The 22,353-nt window shown below is 36.5% G+C and overlaps 10 protein-coding genes and 1 non-coding gene across 11 annotated transcripts; 6 read left to right on the top strand and 5 right to left on the bottom strand.

Annotated features, from left to right (window-relative positions):
- Nucleotides 1-20: 20 nt before the first annotated feature.
- Nucleotides 21-227, bottom strand: COA2 (Coa2p; the record flags this gene model as incomplete). The annotated part of the gene is made up of 1 exon (XM_056222362.1): nt 21-227. One exon carries the CDS (start codon nt 225-227, stop codon nt 21-23), a length of 207 nt encoding a protein of 68 aa, XP_056082062.1.
- A 644-nt stretch (nt 228-871) lies between these two features.
- Nucleotides 872-2,698, top strand: GUP2 (putative O-acyltransferase; the record flags this gene model as incomplete). The annotated part of the gene is made up of 1 exon (XM_056222361.1): nt 872-2,698. One exon carries the CDS (start codon nt 872-874, stop codon nt 2,696-2,698), a length of 1,827 nt encoding a protein of 608 aa, XP_056082061.1.
- Nucleotides 2,699-3,108: 410 nt separating this feature from the next.
- POS5 (NADH kinase) lies at nt 3,109-4,353 on the top strand (the record flags this gene model as incomplete). Its single annotated transcript, XM_056222360.1, has 1 exon — nt 3,109-4,353. The coding sequence occupies one exon, from the start codon at nt 3,109-3,111 to the stop codon at nt 4,351-4,353; it is 1,245 nt and encodes a 414-aa protein (XP_056082060.1).
- Nucleotides 4,354-5,277: 924 nt separating this feature from the next.
- Nucleotides 5,278-5,712, top strand: MF(ALPHA)1 (Mf(Alpha)1p; the record flags this gene model as incomplete). The annotated part of the gene is made up of 1 exon (XM_056222359.1): nt 5,278-5,712. One exon carries the CDS (start codon nt 5,278-5,280, stop codon nt 5,710-5,712), a length of 435 nt encoding a protein of 144 aa, XP_056082059.1.
- Nucleotides 5,713-6,100: 388 nt separating this feature from the next.
- UIP4 (Uip4p) lies at nt 6,101-7,006 on the bottom strand (the record flags this gene model as incomplete). The annotated part of the gene is made up of 1 exon (XM_056222358.1): nt 6,101-7,006. The coding sequence occupies one exon, from the start codon at nt 7,004-7,006 to the stop codon at nt 6,101-6,103; it is 906 nt and encodes a 301-aa protein (XP_056082058.1).
- Nucleotides 7,007-7,468: 462 nt separating this feature from the next.
- Nucleotides 7,469-9,343, bottom strand: MRN1 (Mrn1p; the record flags this gene model as incomplete). Its single annotated transcript, XM_056222357.1, has 1 exon — nt 7,469-9,343. One exon carries the CDS (start codon nt 9,341-9,343, stop codon nt 7,469-7,471), a length of 1,875 nt encoding a protein of 624 aa, XP_056082057.1.
- A 1,707-nt stretch (nt 9,344-11,050) lies between these two features.
- Nucleotides 11,051-14,092, bottom strand: RTT10 (tRNA (34-2'-O)-methyltransferase regulator RTT10; the record flags this gene model as incomplete). Its single annotated transcript, XM_056222356.1, has 1 exon — nt 11,051-14,092. The coding sequence occupies one exon, from the start codon at nt 14,090-14,092 to the stop codon at nt 11,051-11,053; it is 3,042 nt and encodes a 1,013-aa protein (XP_056082056.1).
- Nucleotides 14,093-14,957: 865 nt separating this feature from the next.
- Nucleotides 14,958-16,472, top strand: CTI6 (Cti6p; the record flags this gene model as incomplete). The annotated part of the gene is made up of 1 exon (XM_056222355.1): nt 14,958-16,472. One exon carries the CDS (start codon nt 14,958-14,960, stop codon nt 16,470-16,472), a length of 1,515 nt encoding a protein of 504 aa, XP_056082055.1.
- Nucleotides 16,473-16,750: 278 nt separating this feature from the next.
- TCO89 (Tco89p) lies at nt 16,751-19,159 on the top strand (the record flags this gene model as incomplete). The annotated part of the gene is made up of 1 exon (XM_056222354.1): nt 16,751-19,159. The coding sequence occupies one exon, from the start codon at nt 16,751-16,753 to the stop codon at nt 19,157-19,159; it is 2,409 nt and encodes an 802-aa protein (XP_056082054.1).
- A 524-nt stretch (nt 19,160-19,683) lies between these two features.
- Nucleotides 19,684-21,327, top strand: PPQ1 (protein-serine/threonine phosphatase; the record flags this gene model as incomplete). Its single annotated transcript, XM_056222353.1, has 1 exon — nt 19,684-21,327. One exon carries the CDS (start codon nt 19,684-19,686, stop codon nt 21,325-21,327), a length of 1,644 nt encoding a protein of 547 aa, XP_056082053.1.
- Nucleotides 21,328-21,673: 346 nt separating this feature from the next.
- Nucleotides 21,674-21,745, bottom strand: Smki_6.trna23E. The gene has a single exon. It is a non-coding gene; the product is annotated as a tRNA-Glu (tRNA).
- Nucleotides 21,746-22,353: the final 608 nt, after the last annotated feature.

Here is a 22,353-nt window from a genome sequence, read left to right as displayed (position 1 = left end):
ATTAGAGAACATATATCTGTCTAAATGCCCTTTTTTGGGGCATCTTTCCTCTTTAACTCCTGCTCATGAGCAAGCTGAAGCTTATGTTGCTGCACAGCCGGTGAATCAGAATCTACGGAATGTGCGGGACATGGCAATACAGATCCAATGGCCACTGATGCAAATGCAATAAGAAACGTAGAAAAGTAGAGGTTATTGACAATTTTATTTCTCGTCACAGCTCTCATGTTGCGAATTAATGTTGAAATAATTGGCCTTTTTGTGCCGGTAGAATAAATAGAAAAATAAATAAATAGAACGTTAGATTTGTCTAATCCGTCTCGAGGTGCTTACGATAACGTGGAAGGGCTACGTTAATAGCACTGTTAAAGCCAGTATCCCATATATACGGAAACTACAAACACGGGGAAAGAGAGCCATCACATAAGAACAGAAAAAGAAAAACCCTTGCAGAAGGAGAACTGGTGTAGGGGTTTTCGGTCTTAATGGCTTTTAGCATGTGCCTATTTACACCCATGCACCGGTTGCTAGGGATTGTCGATCAGTTTGTTTCTTATTCTCATCATGAACCCTGAGCTCTGAGGGGTTTTCAGGCACATAGTCTCGAGGTTCCGTTCGTTTACGTGTAATCTTGGCGCGTTTAGGTGTTTTTTTCCTTCTTTTCTTTTTTTTTTTTCCTACTGCGTTATAGTTGTTTACGGAAGGTACCGATTGATGATTATGGCGGATTGTCAAGTCATCTGAGAGAAGAAAAGTTGAACTATCTTTGAAGACGATGCTTTTGAGAGAGATTGCTTCAGGTTGGCCTTTTAAGTATCTAGTCATCTTGGAGTACAAAGGTGTTTTTCGTCAGCATAATATTAACATGTCGATGTCGAAAATCTGGAGCAGCATCGTACAATTCTTTTCTGTGCAGACGCTTGACTCACGAATAAAACCAGATCTTGAGCTCATAAGACGACGAAGGATATTTGTGATATCATCCAAAGACGAAGTTGGCTCGTCATCTCCTGCCGTTACTGTTTCTCGAAACCCAATGATCAGTTCTAATGGCCCATCTCCGCCGCTATGGAGCACATGGGAATTTAGAATATATTATTTGGCTTTCATTATAGTGATTCCTCTAATGGTAAAGGCGGCACTAGCCACAAGTTCCGAGTCTAACCCGAACTATTATAAATTCAGCGGATTACTATCTCATGGCTGGATTCTGGGATGCAAAATAGATAACAGTGATGTTCAATATAAATTTTTTAGATCCAATTTTCTTTTGTTGGTAGCCTTGATATTACTTCAAACGGTGTTAAAAAAAATAGTCGTTGAGTTTGGTAAAACATCTAAGATCAGTTTCGATTTTGCTTGTGGGTTAGTTTTCGTTTGCTTCATGTACGGTATCAACTCTGTTAAACTCTTGACTCATGCTTTCATTTTCTTTACTCTGGTGCATTCGCTAAAGAGAAAGCGTTTGACGGCCGCCTTTGCTATTTGGTCCTACGGTATCTTCGCATTATTCATTAATCAAAGAATTAAAAGTTTCCCTTTTAATAATATTGCAATTATATTAAGCCCCATGGATCAATGGTATAAGGGTATCGTTCCTAGATGGGAACTTTTTTTTAATTTTACATTATTACGGCTGTTAAGTTATTCCATGGACTTCTTAGAAAGATGGGACGAGCAACTAAGTCCACCGCCATCGATAGATTACGAGGGTAGACAACCAGAATTTAGAAAAAGTTCATCCGGTTCTGCTTTACAGACCATTTATGAGTCAGGCAAAAATGGTGTGTTGGAAGAAAAGGAAAGATTGGTAGCAAAACATCATATCCAGGAATACAATTTTGTTAATTTTATCGCTTATATTACCTATGCACCATTATTTCTGGTAGGCCCAATAATCACTTATAATGATTACCTCTATCAATCGAAAAATAAACTACCTTCACTTACAAAAAAAAACACATCCCTATATGCCCTTAAAGTTCTTTTGAGTTTGCTTTTGATGGAAATTATTCTACATTGTATCTATGTGGGTGCAATAGCAAGGACGAAGGCATGGAGCAATGATACACCGCTACAGCTTGCTATGATCGCGTTGTTCAACTTGAACATCATGTATTTTAAGCTTTTAATCCCATGGAGACTCTTTAGATTATGGGCCATGATCGACGGTGTTGATGCACCTGAAAATATGCTACGATGTGTGAATAATAACTATAGTACACTGGGCTTCTGGAGGGCTTGGCATACAAGTTTTAACAAGTGGGTAATTCGTTATATCTATATTCCATTTGGCGGGTCCAATAACAAAATATTAACAAGCTTTGCGGTGTTTTCTTTTGTAACAATATGGCATGACATCGAATTACGACTACTGTTTTGGGGGTGGTTGACAGTCTTTTTGTTATTAGTTGAATCATTTGTTACTAAATGTTTTACTAAATATCGGTTCAAAAACTGGTATAGGTTTTTTTGTGGTATCGGTGCCGTCATAAATATATGCATGATGATGGTTGTGAACCTTTACGGATTTTTTTTGGGTGCAGAGGGAACGAAGCTTTTATTGAAGAGTATATTTGGCAATTCAACAGGACTGGTGTTCGGTATTATGGGAACAGTATGCCTATATATCGCTGTTCAAATAATGTTTGAAATTAGAGAAGAAGAAAAAAGGCAGGGAATTAACTTGAAATGTTAAGTTAGTTCTCAAACAACCATGTGCTCCTATTCTATAAATGATGAAATATAAATAATTCGTATATTCATTTTCTTTCAGATGATTATATAAGTAATAATAATAATTTAAATTTAGGTGCCAGCTAGTAAAATATTAGTGATAGGTGTCGTTTCATAGCATAATTGAACAATTAAAATTACCAAAGACAACCTGAGTAGTGTTATTCTTAATAGTTTGAATTCACTTGTACCCATCACTGAGTTGCAAGAATGCAAAAGTTTCCTCTGTTATCAGCTGCCCTTTATTCTTTTTGGAAATAATTTTCAGGACCTCCAAAGCTGGAAAAAAAAAAAAAGGCAGAAGAAGACTATTTAGTTATTAGTCATTCCTGCAAAAAAAAAAGCATAAAAACATCCAGCAAACTGAGTAACATGTTTTCCAGACTTAAAATAAATCACTCCATGAGATGGTATAGATTCTATAGTACACTCGATTCACATTCCCTAAAATTGCAGAGTGGTTCGAAATTTGTAAAAATAAAGCAAGTAAGTGGCTTGAGGGGTAGCTCATCAGCAGATTTTGTGTCTCCACCAAATTCTAAATTACAATCTTTAATTTGGCAAAACCCTTTACAAAATGTTTATATAACTAAAAAACCCTGGACTCCATCTACAAGAGAGGCAATGGTTGAATTCATAACACATTTACATGAGTCCTATCCCGAAGTAAACGTTATTGTTCAACCTGATGTTGCAGAAGAGATTTCTCAGGATTTCAAGTCTCCGTTGGAAAATGATCCCAACAGACCGCATATACTTTATACTGGACCTGAACAAGATATAGTAAACAGGACAGATTTACTTGTCACATTGGGAGGGGATGGTACCATTTTACACGGTGTATCAATGTTCGGAAACACACAAGTTCCTCCAGTCTTAGCATTTGCTCTTGGAACACTGGGGTTTCTCTTACCGTTTGATTTCAAAGAGCATAAAAAAGTCTTTCAAGAGGTAATCAGCTCTAGAGCTAAATGTTTGCATAGGACACGACTAGAATGCCACTTGAAAAAGAAGGATAGTAACTCATCTATTGTGACTCATGCTATGAATGACATATTTTTACATAGAGGTAATTCCCCCCATCTCACCAACTTGGATATTTTTATTGATGGAGAGTTTTTGACAAGAACGACAGCTGACGGCGTGGCGTTAGCTACACCAACAGGCTCTACAGCATATTCATTATCAGCGGGAGGATCTATTGTCTCTCCGTTGGTGCCTGCTATTCTAATGACACCAATTTGTCCACGCTCTTTGTCGTTCCGACCATTGATTTTGCCTCATTCATCCCACATTAGAATAAAAATAGGTTCCAAATTGAATCAAAAACCAATTAATAGTGTGGTAAAACTATCCGTTGATGGTATTCCTCAACAAGATTTAGATGTTGGTGATGAAATTCACGTTATAAATGAGGTTGGTACCATATACATAGATGGAACTCAACTTCCAACCACAAGGAAACCCCAATCTGACTTCAATAATTCGAAAAAACCGAAGAGATCTGGAATTTATTGCGTAGCTAAGACAGAGAATGATTGGATTAGAGGAATCAATGAACTTTTAGGCTTCAATTCCAGCTTTAGACTGACCAAAAGGAAGAGTGACAATGATTAAAAATTATAAAGACAAATTTCTATTAGGCATGAGTGAGATTCAACCGTACTTGACAGGCAAAATTTCATACTTTTTTCCGCATTTTGCGTGGCAGATCCCGAACACAAGTGCTTGATATAGATCCCATAGGTATCATGTCCTATTGCTCATCAAAAAAGTGTACTGTATACCACATGCAGCATGAAGAGACTGTTCTATAGAACATATTTTAGTAACAATTTAATATTAACTTCAATTTCTTTTGTGGAATAAAAATAGAGAAACTGTGTAGCGTATCAATTCTTCAAATCAGTTAAACTTAACAAACGCTTGAAGTTCAGATTTATTGCAAATATAAATATTTTCTATTAGTTAATTAAAGTTCGTTTTATTGACATGATTTATTAACTCGATGCCAGAATAATCACGAGATGAATGGCACGAACTCTATGAAATGGTATGTATGTCAATAACTTCCGAATTAGGAATAAAGATTAATTAAAACATGCGTTCTTTCTATTAGCGTGCATAAAATATCCAACAACATATTTGTTCAGATACATATCCAAATTCCAATTTACTTTCCTATTTAGTCCTCCAATTGAAATTTTATAGTCTTTTTTTATGAATACTTTCCTAATTAGGCCATCAACGACAGCAAAATCCGCCGAAATTAATGGTGCTCTACTGAAAAATAGTGGATTATGTAGAAATATGCATCTCATTTATCAAACACATAACAATTACAGTGAACATTAGCTCAACGATAATGAAACGAAAAAAAATCAAAAGGAAGGAACAGAGTTCAGTAGATTTTCATATATAAAGAGTCTTCGAATATGATATTGAACATAACGATTCATTTACAGTTTTTTATTGTATACCAAACAAAACAGAATAGTACAAACCTTCAATCTTCTATACAGATATAAATCAACAACCATAATGAGATTTTCTTCAATTTTTACCGCAGTTTTATTTGGGGCTTCTTCCACCTTAGCCGCCCCAGTCAATACCACTACCGAAGACGAAACGGCTCACATTCCGGCTGAAGCCATCATTGGTTACTTGGATTTAGAAGGTGATCGTGATGTTGCTGTTTTGCCATTTTCCAATAGCACAAACAGTGGTTTGTTGTTCATAAATACTACTATTGCTGATATTGCCACTAACGAAGAAGGCATTTCATTAAACAAAAGAGAGGCAGAAGCCTGGCATTGGTTGCAGTTGAAACCTGGTCAGCCAATGTACAAGAGAGAAGCCGACGCTGAGGCCTGGCATTGGTTACAGTTGAAACCTGGTCAGCCAATGTACAAGAGAGAAGCCGATGCTGAGGCCTGGCATTGGTTACAGTTGAAACCTGGCCAACCGATGTACTAGGTTTAATTGGTAACAACCTAGTAGACGATACAAAGTCCACCTTCCTCACACTGTACTTTTTGCTCATCACTATCATGATACTTTTCATTTCTCCGTTAACGGCGTGTATGCCCATGTGCAAATACTTTGTTTACTTTTTCATTTCGTCGATAGCTTGATATATACTTTATACAAATATTTTTCTTAATACATCAAAAAACCATAAACAAGTTCAATTCCGATGCTTGCCATATTTATTTTTTATAAATTCCTACAATTTATCCTATTAGTAGCTAAAAAAGTAAAAGGTAAAAGTGAGTTGAGCCCTACAATAACTTGACGGTTGAAGTACGAACCGACATATTAAGGGGATAATATCGACCAAAAATTAAAAACATCCTTTCATTAATTAAGCTGCCTCTGTACCTGACATTTTCGTTGTCAACCAAGAGAACCATGATCCGAAGAAACGTCCTAACGCTCCAAGAAGCTTTTCCAAGACACTTTCATAATCCTCAGTATTACTGTCGTCCTTTTTAACAATTGAATTAGCACCTTGAGTGACCAGCTTATCTGATTTATGTATTTCTTCTTGTTCGGATATATCAGTATTTTCAGTGTCGGAACCATCAATCTCATGTTCCGATTCATTCGAATCAGTTACGTCTGTATCTTCATTAACCCTTGTGTTATCATTACCTTCAGAAAGATTATCTAACTCTTCGTCCCGCTTGTTCTCCTCTTGTTGTTCTGGAAAGAATGGAGAAAGCTCTTTCTCCGTCTTAAAATCTTCTTCTGCTGCAGCTTCCTTGAGTGGAGTATGATCGAGTTTCCTTCCGTTTCTGACAGCTTCTTCTTTTGGTGCCTGTTCGATTTGTGAACTTCCTGCTTTAGAAGAAGCAATTGTCGTGTTGCCTTTTAAGGACGGAGTTGGAGTCTCAGGACCTTCATAATACAACCCTAATCCATCATTGTTTGCTTCTTGCGCAGATTCGACACCCTCCTTACTATTTGTGTTTACGCTTCCCTCATAATCATGGGTCTCTAAAGTGGCAACATTATTCTCATTGCTATGCTCGTCAATCTCCTTCGCATACTCATCATCGGCAAACCAGTTACCATTGTGATCTATAAACTTGAAATGTACCTTATCCTTATCATTATGTTTGGCTATAGAAGATTCATCGATTTTATATTCCCATTGTCCAGTTTCGGCATTAATACTCATGGGCACACCTTTCCAATCGGTAAATTCGCCAGCGATCTTCAAATCTGGAAAGTCTTCCGCAGGATGAGGAAATACAATGGTGACCATTACTTACTAACTCTGGCTATCTTGTTGTTACAATCAACTATGTATATATGTATGTATGCAAAGAAATAGAAAGTAGGGGAGAAAAGGAAAGTAAAAATCTACAAGTTGTATTAAGTGGTTCTTGTATTATTTATCTTTATGTTCATCGTATTAGTATGATATCACTATCAAACTTTCATCCCATTTTCACATAGTTCCCCTTAAAAGAAACTTTGCTAGCATCTTTAACCCTTTATACTGTGGGGGTAAAATATTACCGCTTCGGAGATTTCTCTGTCAAGGGAGCAGAGAAAAGTGCGATAATAAAGATGATAATAGTGGTGCAAACTGAGGGAGGCTAATAGATCGTAGCGAAGTGTTATATCTGTATTTGTAGAGAGGCTTGTAAGTATAAACTGTAAACTGTAAACTGCTGCATATATATAGGTATAAACAGCTATAGAGACGGTATATATACACTGTTTAGCGTGATTGGTGGGGAACGTTACCGCATCTATCTTTGCCAAAGTTTATTTTAAGATCTTTGAAATAGGGGTTCGATTTAATTTTGTCTAAGGCCAAAATAGCGTTACTAATGTTTGTATAGTTAACGAAACAACAGTTCTTTTCGGGTAAGAAATTGATTTGTTCCACTTCTCCATATTGTTGGAAAACATGTCTTAAATTACTTTCAGTGAAGATACGTTCATCTCTTAGGGAATCACTAACAAAATCGATATTTCCCACATAAACGTTTCTCGACGCACCATTACTAACTGCCAAGGCAAGTGCATTGGGCAGTGGACCAGAATGTTTTCCCCAACCAACTTTACAACGTTTTTTTTGGACTGTAAATCCATACAAAGAACTCATTGCATAGAACTGTGCAGCAGCGGTGGGATCAATAAATGTGACAAAGCAAACGTAACGATCGTTCAATAGCTTTATACTTTGTAATAGACCTCCACGAACGGCATTACAGATTTCTTCAATCTTAACATCCTTAGGCAAACTGCCCAAGTAAACAGTCCTATTACCCAGATTATTGGGACCACCTGCGGATGTCGCAATTGCTGCAGCGGCTGCAGATTGCTGTAATAGAGCGTTAGATATGAATTCACGATCGGAAAACTCTATCATATGTTCCATACCAGGTTGGACTCCTAGAAATTGAGCCGCATTATGTTGTTGGGTCTTGGTAATAAAAGCGCATCTATCCTTTCCATAAAAAATTCTCTTATTTTGATAGTATGGATTTCTTATTGGCAGATTCGTAACCACTTTTATAGCATTTAAAATGGATGCAAAATGAATAAAAGCAATTCCTTTCTCTTTGATAACTTTTATACAATCAATTTCGCCGTACTCTTTCAAATCGATCCTTAATTGCTCTTCAGACAGATGTGATTCTTCACCGTCAATTGTCATGCGGCCAATATACACATTTCTAGTGGCACCATCCGTAGAGATTCTAGCAGCGACAATAGGATCAATTCGAGTTGGTTTCCCCCAACCAATCTTGATGTCTCTATCTCCGATGTTTAAGCGTTTTAAAATTGCATCTGAATGAAACAATAATGCAGCGCTTTCATCGACAAAAGATATGAATGCACACATTTTCTCAGATATTATTTTTACATCTTCTACTACACCGCTTCTAACATGATCCAATAATTCTTTAACACTTAGATTTGGTGGCACATTTCCTAAATAGACAGTTCTACTTGGGGCTGATGTGAAATTCAAGGGATTGTTGGCCTGTGTGTTTACGGATAAAGGAGCATTTGCATTGGTCACAGCTGTTGCAGTTGCCATAATAGTGGGAGATATGCCATCAGACAACAAGTTTGAATTTTCATCATCAAATGGAGAGACTTCATTTGAAGATCTTTCGTATTCATAATAATGATTACTATTCTGAACGATTTCGTTGTCAATTCCAAAATGTTGTTCCTGTGAAAGTTGTTGTTGCGGATCATTTTGCTGCTTAATCTGGAATTGCGTTGGCTGTTGTTGAATTCGCTGATAGTCAAAAATTCCACTATTTTCATAAAAGAATGAATCATTGGGTTCGCGTGTAAAATCGGATGGAAGAAGAGGGAAGTTACCATTTATAGGGTAGACAGTATCACCAAAATTTTGAGGGCCATTCGTGTAAGTTTCTTGATAATGACCAGAAGAATCGGACTGTTGATACATTGCAAAGTCATCAGAAGAAGAGAAGGGAGGAAACATATTATTATTATTACTATTATTATTATTATTATTATTATTATTATTATTATTATTACTATTATTATTATTGTTATTGTTATTGCTATTGTTATTGTTATTGTTATTATTATAGGAAATCACCATCTTTTAATGCAATTAAAGTAATACGTGGCGATAGAGAAAGGGAAATAGAACTATAGTTCTTTATTTTCGTTTAGAGAATATCTGAATAAAAAAGGTTTCAACAACTAGAATTGAAAAAAAATAACAGTACCAGTAAAGAAAATTATAATATTTTTTTTAAAAAAGAGTGTCCTTGAGAATTGAAGTTGGAAACGGATGTTAATTAGACAAAAAGAATGGTGAAGAAAATAAAGTGCAAAAGAAGATGAAAGGGATGGTTGAACCAATTACAGAAAAAATCTAATTGACAAAAGCAGGATAAGTAAGTCAAAAGGCTTAGCGGGAGAAAATATCAAACAACGGAAGAACGAAGAGAATAAAAGAATACAATGTTCAAAAGAAATGAGGTGTATATGTATCTAAGAAAAGGTACAGAGCCTGTCAGTTCTGGAAATTGCAAAGTGGAGAAACTGAATAAATAACAAAGCTAAAGGAGGGAACTCAGTGAGGTGGGAAACTCTATAAAGTTGATGTATTAGAGTGGACAACGGGTTCGCGTAGATATAGCGCTGAGCTGTACTGAGTTTAGTTTTTTTCTTTCCACGAAAGACAAAGGAACTAACAAATTTATTGCTGCTATGGAGGGATGGAGTATTGTTGCGATTGTGACTGAACCTCTTTGAAGACCTTCGAACATCCACAAGATCCACTTGTGAAGTCAATATCAAGATCAGGTTTTTTCCTCTGTTTTCTCTTCTCTTCTCATAGCAAAAAAGTACCACAAGAAAAAAAAAACCGCCGGGTTACAGTTCTCAAGAATACCAGCGTAAGCATACAAGAATTACTAAGATACAAGTTACCATGGCAGTCATAAGCACGATATAACTCGCTCTGGCTGTTTGCATGTGATGAAATATCTGGTTTTCCTTTTTCAAGCGTTCTCCACGTTTTCTTCAAAATTTGCCAATGTAGGCTTCTTAACTCAAGGAAGATTCCAGGAGAAAAGATAAGAAGCAAGCATGGAACCATAAACACTAAAATCTCGCTTCTGAAGACGACCAGACGATTCTGGTACGTGCATAGTTACTTTTATGTACTGTCCTGGCTGTTTACTCTATTCGAAACAACATCTCTGATTTTTTTATCCCTTCTTCAGGCCGAAATTAAAAATTCTGTCTTCGCACACATTCCGAAAAGAAAGTAAGTCAATAAGGCACTGTAACGGGACTAATATTGTTTCCGTATGCCTGCATATAACTATTAAGAATCATACTACCATCCCTGAGTTCCCTAGTCAGAAAGAGGAATAAACAAAAGATAAATGTTCTTGCAGAGTCTCTGTTTCAGTATACCAAGGGTGCTGTCGCACATGAAACCATCGCCGGCAGCCATAACGAGGGCCTACACAATGCCCAGCCTGTTAACGACTGCTGCTCCCCAACAAGGTCTTGCCGCAGCTAACAAGTCTCTGGTTTTTAGTAGAGGTTTTAAAGTTAGAACCTCTGTGAAAAAATTCTGCAGCGATTGTTACTTAGTGAGAAGAAAGGGAAGAGTATACATTTACTGCAAGTCAAACAAGAAACATAAGCAGCGCCAAGGATGAACGGTGAAAAATCTATATATTTTTCTACTCTCATGTGTTTCATGAAGTATTATAACTCTGTTTCCTTCTAAAATCTGTAAATAAGAGATACCTATAATAATATGTACCTGTCAATATATCTGTAATTATTTACTCCAAATAGATAAACCCACTCCTCCAATCAGTAACGTTTTATTGGAATCAGGGTGTTCATCATTGGAGATGATATCTAGTGATCCTGTGTCCGCTACAGTGGTACGCTTCTTATCTGCCAACGAAAGTTTGCCTGCGGTAATTTTCCAAGCGCGTATTACTTGATCAACCGATGTGGTAATAGCTTCTTTACCACTATTAATCAACATACCTGATGTTATTGTAGAAGAAGCAGCAGAAGCAATAAAATCACTTAGCTTTAACACTGCTGTATTCGCATCATCTAATTTCAAGTTGGTCAACCCCAAGCCGTTGTCATCACCACCTGTTAAAATTGTTGCTAAAGATCTTGTCGTATCGACAACATAATCTAAAGATTTAATACCGGACTGATGTACTTGTAATTGTGATACAGGAGCGGGAAGATCTGAAATAGTAGTATTCAATTTGGTTTCGACTAAATCACCAGAAGTTAGATCAACGGTAAATGGAACGAATTCTGTTATATCATAAACAACTAGATATCCATTCGTTGGTGAAACGACAACAAGGATTTGATCTTTCAGTGTAATAATAACAACATTAAATAAGCAGCACGTCTTATGGCGGCCTTGCATGATTAGGTCAAACTTATTTTGATCATCTTCATAATACCAAATTTTTATCGTGGAATCCGAATAAACAGTAGCCAATATAAAGTTACCTGATTGAGATACAAATTTTACATCAAAATCCATAATTCTTAAATCGGGGTTATTTGTAGATGTGGGTAATGTTTGTCGTATTGTCATATATGGCCGTTTGTCATACTTATCATTCAATTCCCATAAAAACAGTTCCTCTCTAGCCGAGGATGATATCATTAATCTTTCATTGATGAACTGGCAACGTTGTAGCCCAGAAACATGCTTTCTTTGAGTCCAAAAATTATTTACCTTACCTGTTTTTTTGTCGAAATATCCTAACTTGATGGTAGTATCTTCAGACGCGGTGCAGAATATATGACCATTATTAAAATTGCCATTCGTGTTGGCATTCGTGTTCGGACAGATTGAAATATCTCTAATTTCTCTTCCGTGAATACCGTTTTCTAAAGTTTCAGGGACAACTGAATTGTAAATTTTTCTTAGATGAAAGCGGGATGCCTTGATATACATTAGTATGTGACCGTTGGCGATTTTACTGAGATTCCACAGACGATGGGAACCACCACATACTTCACTAGCTAATTCATAGCAGTTGGTCTCGTTGTAGAGGTAAAATAAGCTAGACTTGAACCCATAAGTAATGTACTCACCGTTTGAGTTAAAGAAAGCGCCCTCCAGAAAACCCTTCATCATCTTATTAGAATGCAAAACCTTGCAACTAATGTGTTGAGGAAGCCCTTCCACATAGGTTTTAGTTAACTCAATAAAAACGTAATAGCCATCTCTATTTGTTACAGAAAAGACGGCAGAATGATCCTTACTTTCCACAAATTCTATTGAGGTGGTTGTATCGCCAGGGCTTAATCTTCTAATTATGAAGGGCTCTTCATTGTCATCAAGTAAGTTGTAAATCACTACTGTGCTAAAACGTGAGCCGACTAAAATATGATTCTTGAAGGACGTTAAGCACGAAGGCGAAAAATTTTCAGGTTTGTTAAAGCAGTGCTTACTTTTGATTTTCAAGTCTTGACGACTTATTTCTAAACATAAAAACTTATCACGAGGGTTTGGAGACTGCAATGTAAGTAAGAATGATTGATCATTGAATTCAGCTACGAGACAATTATTTGTCTTGGAAAGTTCATCCAAATGGAATTCTTCAGATTGAATTATGTCAGCCCCATTTTCGCTGAATTTCATCAGGAGAACATCACTCTTATTATTAGAAAAAACAGCGATATTATCTGTTTGAATTCCATTCGTAATCGGATAAGAAATAAAATTTTCATTAGTTAGCAATAATTTCCATTGTTTCGTAACGTCACTAAATTTCAGAATTTTACCTGACGAAGTGATAGCAACTACACCAAAAGGGAATCCTTGGAACCCCTTGATGCTCTCATTTCTATCAAAAATGATGCCACATTGTTCGGTGATATCATCTAGACTGAATGATAATTCTTCGTCGCCATGTCTTTTCAACTGGTGAAGATCAATCAGTTTCAATCTACCATCATTCCCAGAGGTCACAGCTATCATCTCATCCTCTTTCACATCAACTCCCCATATACTCTTGATTAAATGTACTTCATAAACGTTGGATATGGATAATTCGGCATCCTTTTTTTGTGATTCGACAATATTCCATATACGACATGTGCAGTCTTCAGAAACACTTATTAATTTCGTATCATTATCAAAAAACATTAAATTCCAAATTCTTGCGGTATGGCTCCACCCGATCGACAATTGCTCACCGGTTTGTAGATCCCATAGTCTAATTGATCTATCATCAGAACAACTGGCCACATATTTCCCATTATTACTCAGATTAACATAAAATATAGAACCTTCATGACCCAGTAAATTGTGAATTTTCGTTTCTGAAAATAAATCCCAAATGATAACACCGCCCATAACGGTACCTGCATTGACATATACCTTGTCTGGACCGAAAACCTTAATTATACCGGAATATAGAATAGACCTTTCTCCACTTAGAGATTTCCTCGAAATCACTTCACAATTCAAATCACAAACAAGTACTTTATTATAACAAGTCAACAAATATATTTGTGACTCGTCAAAACTAAACGTAGCGCCGGTAACCCAATCTGAATTAATTCTTTCGGAATCCTCTAATGAAGCTTTCTTTAGAACATCTTCGAGTTTCAATATTGTCACAGATCTCGCACCATAGGCCAGAATTTTACCATAAGTCGAAATGTTTATTCCATGAACCTTATTGTAGTGAAATAATCTACATTTATTGATCAACGTATTTGAACGATAGTCATAAACATGGATGAAGGGTCCATAACCAGCAAGAACATAATCATTGTAAAATTTAACACATAGTGCAGGACCGTAATGAGATAAGTTCCTCATTTCAACCGCTTCTTTACGCTCGATACTCAAGTTTCAATTGGCGAAGACGAGAAGCTAAGCCAAAACGATGAGTTCCGCTAGCAAAAGTTTTTCATCATCATGTTTTTTTTCATGTTTTTTTTTCAGCAGCGTCGCTTTTTTTAGGACGCTAAGATATACCAAGAAGAAAGTTTACTACTCAGGCCTTAATGCGAACCATGAGCGGAAAAGAGTTAAAACAGTATTGTACATAAAGTAACTAAATTTCCATTCTTCAGTTATAATACTGGGGAACCATCAATACTGCTGATTATGGATAAAGATAAAATAACATGGCCGTATATGATGGATGTGTAACCATCATCATACGCTTATTTGTACACGGTTGAATATTGCTAATGGCGCCACCCTACTAAAACTCTCTTGAATGCAACTGCATCCAGTTCTTTCATTTCTTGATGAACTTGATAATTGAAGAGAGCTCGGCGGTTATTTTTTTTCGATCACACATTATGGATATTACCCTCTTTTGGGCACGGAAATAAAACGGAGCTTTCCGCAAACAGCTTTAGCATAATCAATTCAGTTTTGAAAAATTTCTCCGCTATGGGTAAATTAGGTAAACCGCACAGCACAATCAGCTGCGTTTTCAGTTTTCAGTTTTCGATTGGTAGTTTTTCACAGCATGATCAAAAATATCATTTTGTTGATTTGCTTTTTCTTCTTTGTTGTTATTAGTTTTTGTTTATGAAATATTGTGTAGTTGCTTACTTGCAAGGGTACAAACTTAGTATCTGAGATTATTAATAGGGTGTTTCCTAGAGTGTTTACTTTTCGTAGTGTTGGTACAAGATAACAAAAACAAATAGAAGGATACAAAGAATTAATGGAATCGACAACAGTAGTGTCTAAAAATTCTGTAATAGAGAATGAAGACATGGAGAAAGCAGAAGTTACTGCGAATAATCAACTAATAGATACTGCATCATTATCAACAGCAACGACAACAACAGGGGCGCCTGAAGGTGTACAGGAAGAGAGCGTCGAGCATGAAGATGTTTCTATACAAGATGTAGAAGGAGAGAGGGAAGAAGAGGAAGGTGAAACCCGCTGTATATGCGGCGAGCTCGATACTCCTGATGACTCTGGGTTTTTCATTCAATGTGAGCAGTGTAGTTCTTGGCAGCACGGTTATTGTGTAAGTATTACCCAAGATAATGCCCCTGATAAATATTGGTGTGAACAATGCAGGCCGGAACTCCACCAGCTCTTTACCACAGATACTGGTGAAGCAAGGTCAGTATATAAACCTGTTCAGGAGAAGAAAAGACAATCGAGGAGAAGAGCTCGAAATGCGGCCACGAGTAAACCTACCACCGCGGATGAAGTCGAGAAAAGTCCCAAAAATACTAGCAATACTGATGACAATATCGATGATGAAGAGGATGAAGTGGAAGATGAGATTTCGGGTTTAGGTTTCACTAAAGACGGTACTACAAGGTCCAGTAGAAGGAGGAGAAGAAATTCAATAGAGGATGCCTCTGCGGATCAATATTCACTGGATGCTGGGGAGAGCGATAAAAAGCTGTTAGATAGAAAAAGGGCTACTTTCATGGCAAGAGAAGAAAAACAATATCAAAGAATGTTAGAAAAGGCTTTGAAAGAGAGCAGGAGAACATCGCATCCAGAAGATCCTGAAATCGATGGAAATGATGCTAACACTTACGAAGGCGATCTAAACGCCCATAATGGCACTACTAGACTACAGACGGATGTTATATTAACAGAAGGTAAACCAGAATCAATAACAGATGCTGATTTGATAACTAGACTGCAGTCATCTAAAGAGTCATCGATGGAAAAATCAAAGGACGTAGAAAAAGAAAGCAGTCAAGAGAAGGAATTATCAACAAGTTCAGTGCAAGAGACTGAAAAAACAGATGAACCTATTCCACCTCTAACCTCCATATCTTCTTCCGAAGAGGACTCAAGGAAAGCTAGTTCAAGGGGTCCTAAAAGAGTTTCCAAGCCAGTAAAAAAGAGTAGCAGAACGCGTCGAAGCAATACAAGTTCAGATACCAACCAAAGTAGAAGAAGTGCTGATATAGGCACCGATAAACCAGTAAAACCTCGATTACCCCCACAGAGGACTTCATTGAACGAAATGAGAAGAAGGGTGTCTGCTATTCTAGAATTCATTTCCAGAACTCAATGGGAATTGAGTGAAGACCAGTCCGATCGAGAAGAGTTTGTGCGATTTGTTGAAAATCAGCACTTCGTAGAGAAAGTTGATACAATTTACAATGGTTATAAGGAAAGTTTGTCAATGATGGACGATCTAACTAGAGAATTACTGCTATGGGAGAAAAAATACTCAAGTAATTCTAATGCCATTCAATGAAAACAAAACAACTACATAAAACCTTAACCAGAAATGATAATTGTAATGATGATACGTAATACATCTATTAGTACATACATATATACAAATGATCGATTTTACACGTTCGATAGATATACCATCATTCGGGTAACCAAAACTAAACTAGTTGTCAATTTGGTCGACATGATTATTAAGGAATCCAACTATGCAATCGACAAGCACAATCGCCCATTCATGGAGTAGATCACCATAGGTATATGAGCATATGAAATACTCTCCCCGAGAAAACTGCAGATATGGTACATAGAGGAAGAACTTTGAAATCAGACGCTGAAATAGCGTCTCCTATTGCATCAACAGTATCACACCAATCAAAACCATTTAGACAGTTTTCGACTAGGTCGAGAGCAAAGAGTAACGCAAGTTTCAAAGGTTTGCGCAGAGTTCTAACTCATGATGGTACACTGGACAATGATTATTTCAATAAACATAACATCTCTCAAAAATGTAAGAGTACTGATGCACTTTTCAGAAAGCGAACAATCAGTGGGTTGAATATGACAGCTTTAACAAGAGTAAAATCCAACCAAGGAAAAAGATCAGCGTCATTTCACAGTCCGGTACATAACACCTTACTAAGCCCGAAGAGTAGTAGTCACTCTAATTCCGGAGGCGGTGGTTTCAGTCTAAAACCACGTAGAAGCAAAAGCACTCAATCCGTTCTGAGTCTTCGAGACGCACAAGCATCTAACAAAAATGAATCTACTACTGATGAAGAGGTAGAATACTTTTCTGAAGATAATGTAGAAGATGAAAAGATGAAAAACGATAGAATAAGAACCGAACAAATTATGTCTGAACAGAAAAAAAATACACCACATTTAAGCCATAATAAATTACAATCACCTGATACAATAGATGAAAAAGAAGAACGTAAATCATCTATAGATCGGAACGAAAAATACAGAGCCGTTTCGCTACCATTACCTCACTTGTCATCTAATGACTACCCCAGAGAAACAAGCCAGTCTGTAGAACTCCAGCATAATGGACAAGAGGCACCAAGCTTAACGGAAACAAAGCTAATCAAAGAAAGTATTATTAATGAACAGGAACAACCAAATTCAATAACAGGATCTGACGTTGGTGTCAAATCCGACGATTCTAAAAAATTTAAGCTTTCATTGGAGAAATCAGGCGATGGCATTTCACATGCGTCATCTAATACACAAGAAAAGATTCTTGATGTCGGTAACACATTAGATGCTCATAGGGATAATCATGTACCAAGCCATTCGGAAGAACAGTTTGATCAAGAAGATCATATTGATGCTCCTAGGAGTAGTTCATCAAGAAAAAGTGATTCAAGTTTTATGCCCCTCAGAAGACAAAGTTCGAAACAGCACAAATTATTGAACGAAGAGGAAGACTTAATTAAGCCTGGTAATATATCTTCCACTGATGGCAATGTTAAGGATATCGAAGGAAATAGTATATTGGAAAATTATGTACCTAATATGATCCTTTCCCAGTCGACTGGAGTTGAACGTAGGCTTGAAAATTTACCATCCATTCAAAATTCTCTTGGAAATGAAATTCACAGCTCTGGTGAACGTATGAACTTAGAGGATACTTTTAATGGCCTTGATGATGACAAATTGCGTAGTAGCACAAAAAATGTCAGGCAATCTCAACTTGGTCAAAAAATACCAAACTCTCAATCTATTTTTCCTCCTGCTACTAACAACACCAGTAAAGATAACAACGTTCCTCAGCATAGCTTTTCGACTTCCATATCCAGCTTAACAAATAATTTGAGGAGAGCAGCTCCTGAAAGCTTCCATGGTTCATCAAGAATAAATAGTATTTTTCATAAAAAAGGTAACCAGAGTTTACTTTTAAGATCAAATGATACTGGCAAGAATGCAGTAGCCTTAAACTCTCCATTGTCCCATGAACATTCCACATCGAGTACTAATGTCAATGGCAATGCCAACAAACAATCTGACTCCGGTACCAAATTTAATAGTTTTGCTCAGTTCCTTAAATCTGACGGAATTGATGCAGAATCAAGAACACAAAGAAAATTATGGTTACAGAGAGAAAATTCCATCATGGATTTAAGTTCGCAAAACGACAGTAGTGACTCTATCTTTATGGCGGGAAATATTGACGCAAAAAGAGAGTTTGAAAGAATATCTCATGAATATTCTAATGTAAAAAGATTCTACAACCCACTTGATGAAGCGTTGTTGCGAATAGAGCCTACGATGCCAGGGAACGCAAAAAATATCAGGAAAAAAAGCCATAACGATGGGCAGTCTATTGCTCATTCCAACGATACAACAGACCATAAGGATGAGAATGATTTACTTTTTACTGATTATGACAAAAAATTTGATAATCTTTATCCACATCTTGCAAATGCTAAAATTCAAGCAGTGTTATCCAGTATATGGAAAAACGAAAGTTACTCATTTAACAAAGACGTTAATCCAATCAACAAGAATAGAACGTCGAGTACAAACCATAGCATGAGCCACGCTGCTTCACAGAATACCCGTAACTTGCTAAGAGGTCCGATAGGTTCCAGTACCACTTTGCATCACCAACGCGTCATTAATTCTCTGCAGCCAACTACAAGAGCGGTGAATCGCAGAATGGAGAATGTTGGTTACATGCATACTCAGCAACAACAAAGGTGATATAACCTACTGCGCAACTCACTTATTAAGTACAAAAATTTTCTTTTAGCTGGAACAAAGTTTATAGGAAGCGAAGACGCCGAGAATACTTTATGGAAAGTACACTCTTTGATATACTTTAATTAATCATCTATATATAAATTTGTACTTCTATACGAATCCAAGAGGCGGATGCATATAACCCGGATTACGTAATAAATGACAAATTCACAGAACGAAAAAGAAAGAAAACGTTGAACGCAACCACCGCAAATTTAGCGATATCTCTGGACTTCGTATCTATTAAAAAGCCGGTGTTAGTAGATACGCTTTTGACGAATCAGTATTTTAACAACTTTTTAGTGAGCATTCCCCACAGATAATAAATACAATTAATCAGGATTATCAAATTCATATCAATCTTGTTTTGCCAAGACTCCAGCGTTTCATTTACAAGCTTGCCTTTACCAAATAATCTCTTTTAATATTTTAGTCCGTTTTCCTTTTGAGTTAGATATTACTTCCCCTTCACTTATAGTCTATTTATGAGAAGAAGCCCGTCCAGATCAAATAACAACTTTGCAGTACCGAATTGCTCAACTAATTCTAACTCTAGTCAGCAACAATTAACTACACCTTCAGATGATCTCAACAGTAACGAACCTAATGACCCAGATGATAGTAGGTCTCTACCTACTATCAAGAAATTCAATAATAAACATTCTATAAACAATTACAACAATACTTTAGCATCGACCGCGAAGAACAACAACAATAAACGAACTAGCAATGATAATATACTCATTCCAGGCGAAAATGCACATAAACAGAAAATATATACCAAAGATGGTACCTTGAAGAGCTTGTACCTAGATATCGATGTTTCAGTCGCGAAGGATTTGTCATCATCTACAACTGCCCCGAAATTGATCAATACCTCAAGAACTTCCTCCACCACAACTGCCACTACTTCAAATAATATCTTGACATCACCCTCTTATCGCGAGTCAAATTGTTCTTCTCCATCATCATATTCCTTTTCCTCGTACTATTCATCCGCCACATCTGCTTCTTCATCAACGTCATCATTTTTGAAATCATCTGGGTTATCATCCAGAGTTAAGTCACCTTCATCTTCTGTGAAAGCAAGCTCGTTTGGGGTGCCTTCGTTTCCAACATCTGGGATACCCAATCCCAATAGCAGCAAGAAGCCTATATTTTTGAGACGGTATTCACATGACGCTTCTTCTAATGAAGGTCTTGATATTGACATTGCAATTGAAAAACTACTACAAGCTGGTGAATCAAGAGATATCACCAAGAATTCTAAAAAAAAATTTCCATTCCATTCTTGGGAAATTCAGCTTATCTGCTACCATGCCAGGGAAATTTTTTTGAATCAGCCTACTTTATTAAGGTTACAAGCACCTATCAAAATTGTAGGTGATGTTCATGGACAATTTAATGACCTACTGCGAATTTTAAAGTTATCTGGTGTACCATCAGATACGAATTATTTGTTTCTTGGTGATTATGTTGACCGAGGTAAGAACTCATTGGAAACCATTCTGCTGTTATTATGTTATAAGATAAAGTATAGAGACAACTTTTTTATGTTAAGAGGTAACCACGAATCCGCTAATGTTACAAAGATGTACGGTTTCTATGATGAATGCAAAAGACGATTGAATTCGAAAGTATGGAAAATGTTTGTTGATGTGTTCAATACCTTGCCACTAGCAGCCATTATCCAAGACAAAATCTTTTGCGTTCATGGAGGTATATCACCTGATTTAGAGGATATGAAACAGATTGAAAAAGTTGTAAGACCAACGGATATACCCGAAAGTGGATTAGTTACAGATTTGTTATGGAGTGATCCAGACCCTCAGGTTTCTGATTGGTCAGACAATGACCGTGGTGTTTCGTACACTTTTTCTAAAAGGAATGTCCTTGATTTCTGTGCCAAGTTTAAATTCGACTTAGTAATTAGAGGACATATGGTTGTGGAAGATGGGTATGAATTTTTTGCTAAGAAAAAGTTCGTAACAATCTTTTCAGCGCCCAATTACTGTGGGGAGTTTCAAAATTGGGGGGCAGTAATGAGCGTTACGACAGGTATGATGTGTAGCTTTGAACTATTGAAGCCGCGCGCATTGAAAAATAAAAAGAAATCAAGCAAAACTTAAGTGTGAGGATTGCTGAGATTGATTCTTTAAAAATACATTCATTATGCCTCTAAGTTCTTATTTTGAAGATTTATCTTATGTTTAGTATATTTTCATTTTATTTTAGTTTAGTTAACATTTTTCAGCAGTTGTTTTTTGGCCCTTATATGGCCCTATTTTATGCCTTTAATTCTCATAGTTTTTATGTTCATAGCTCTTTTGCGTTGAAATGCGATCATATGTTTTTCTCACATTTTTTTCATGGCAGAATAAGTACTTGCTACAGTTCCGAAATTATGACGTTTAGAATTTAGAATTAGCAACTTTGAGATTGAAAAAAAATAGTGAGTGTTTGTCAGAGAAAAAACTCCGATACGGGGAGTCGAACCCCGGTCTCCACGGTGAAAGCGTGATGTGATAGCCGTTACACTATATCGGAATACAAAACTATAGAAGTGTTGTATCTTAAGATGGGATACGTCAGTATGACAATACATCATTCTAAACGTTCATAAAACACATATGAAACAATCTTATAACGAAACGAACAGATTGAACAACATAAGGTAAAACTCTGCTTTTCCGAGCTGAACTAATCAAATGTATAAATACCTGAACAATTAGTTAGATCCGAGATTCCGCGCTTCCACTATTTAGTATAAACCATATCTTATATAATATATAGGATAAGTAACATCCCGTGAATTAAGTTGATAAGTCGTTTTGACAATAAGTTACTTCCCTAAGATAGTATATTAGGATTGTCAAGACATCCCGGTATTACTCGAGCCCGTAATACAACAAGAAGTATGTTATTAATCACTAAATATCATACACGTTAGCCGTAATGACTATGTTGCATGAAATTATGATGATAAAATAATATTGGATTCTGATGAAATTGTTGGGATTCCATTTTTTTATAAGGTAATAATATTAGGTATGTAAATATACTAGAAGTTCTCCTCCGGGATTTAGGAATCCATAAAAGGGAATCTGCAATTGTACACAATTCTATAAACATTATTATCATCGTTTTATATGTTC

This window comes from Saccharomyces mikatae (assembly GCF_947241705.1).
Source record: "Saccharomyces mikatae IFO 1815 strain IFO1815 genome assembly, chromosome: 6".
Classification (NCBI taxonomy): domain Eukaryota; kingdom Fungi; phylum Ascomycota; class Saccharomycetes; order Saccharomycetales; family Saccharomycetaceae; genus Saccharomyces; species Saccharomyces mikatae.
Note: the sequence above shows the minus strand (reverse complement) of the source record. Positions and strands in the feature narration are given on the sequence as shown.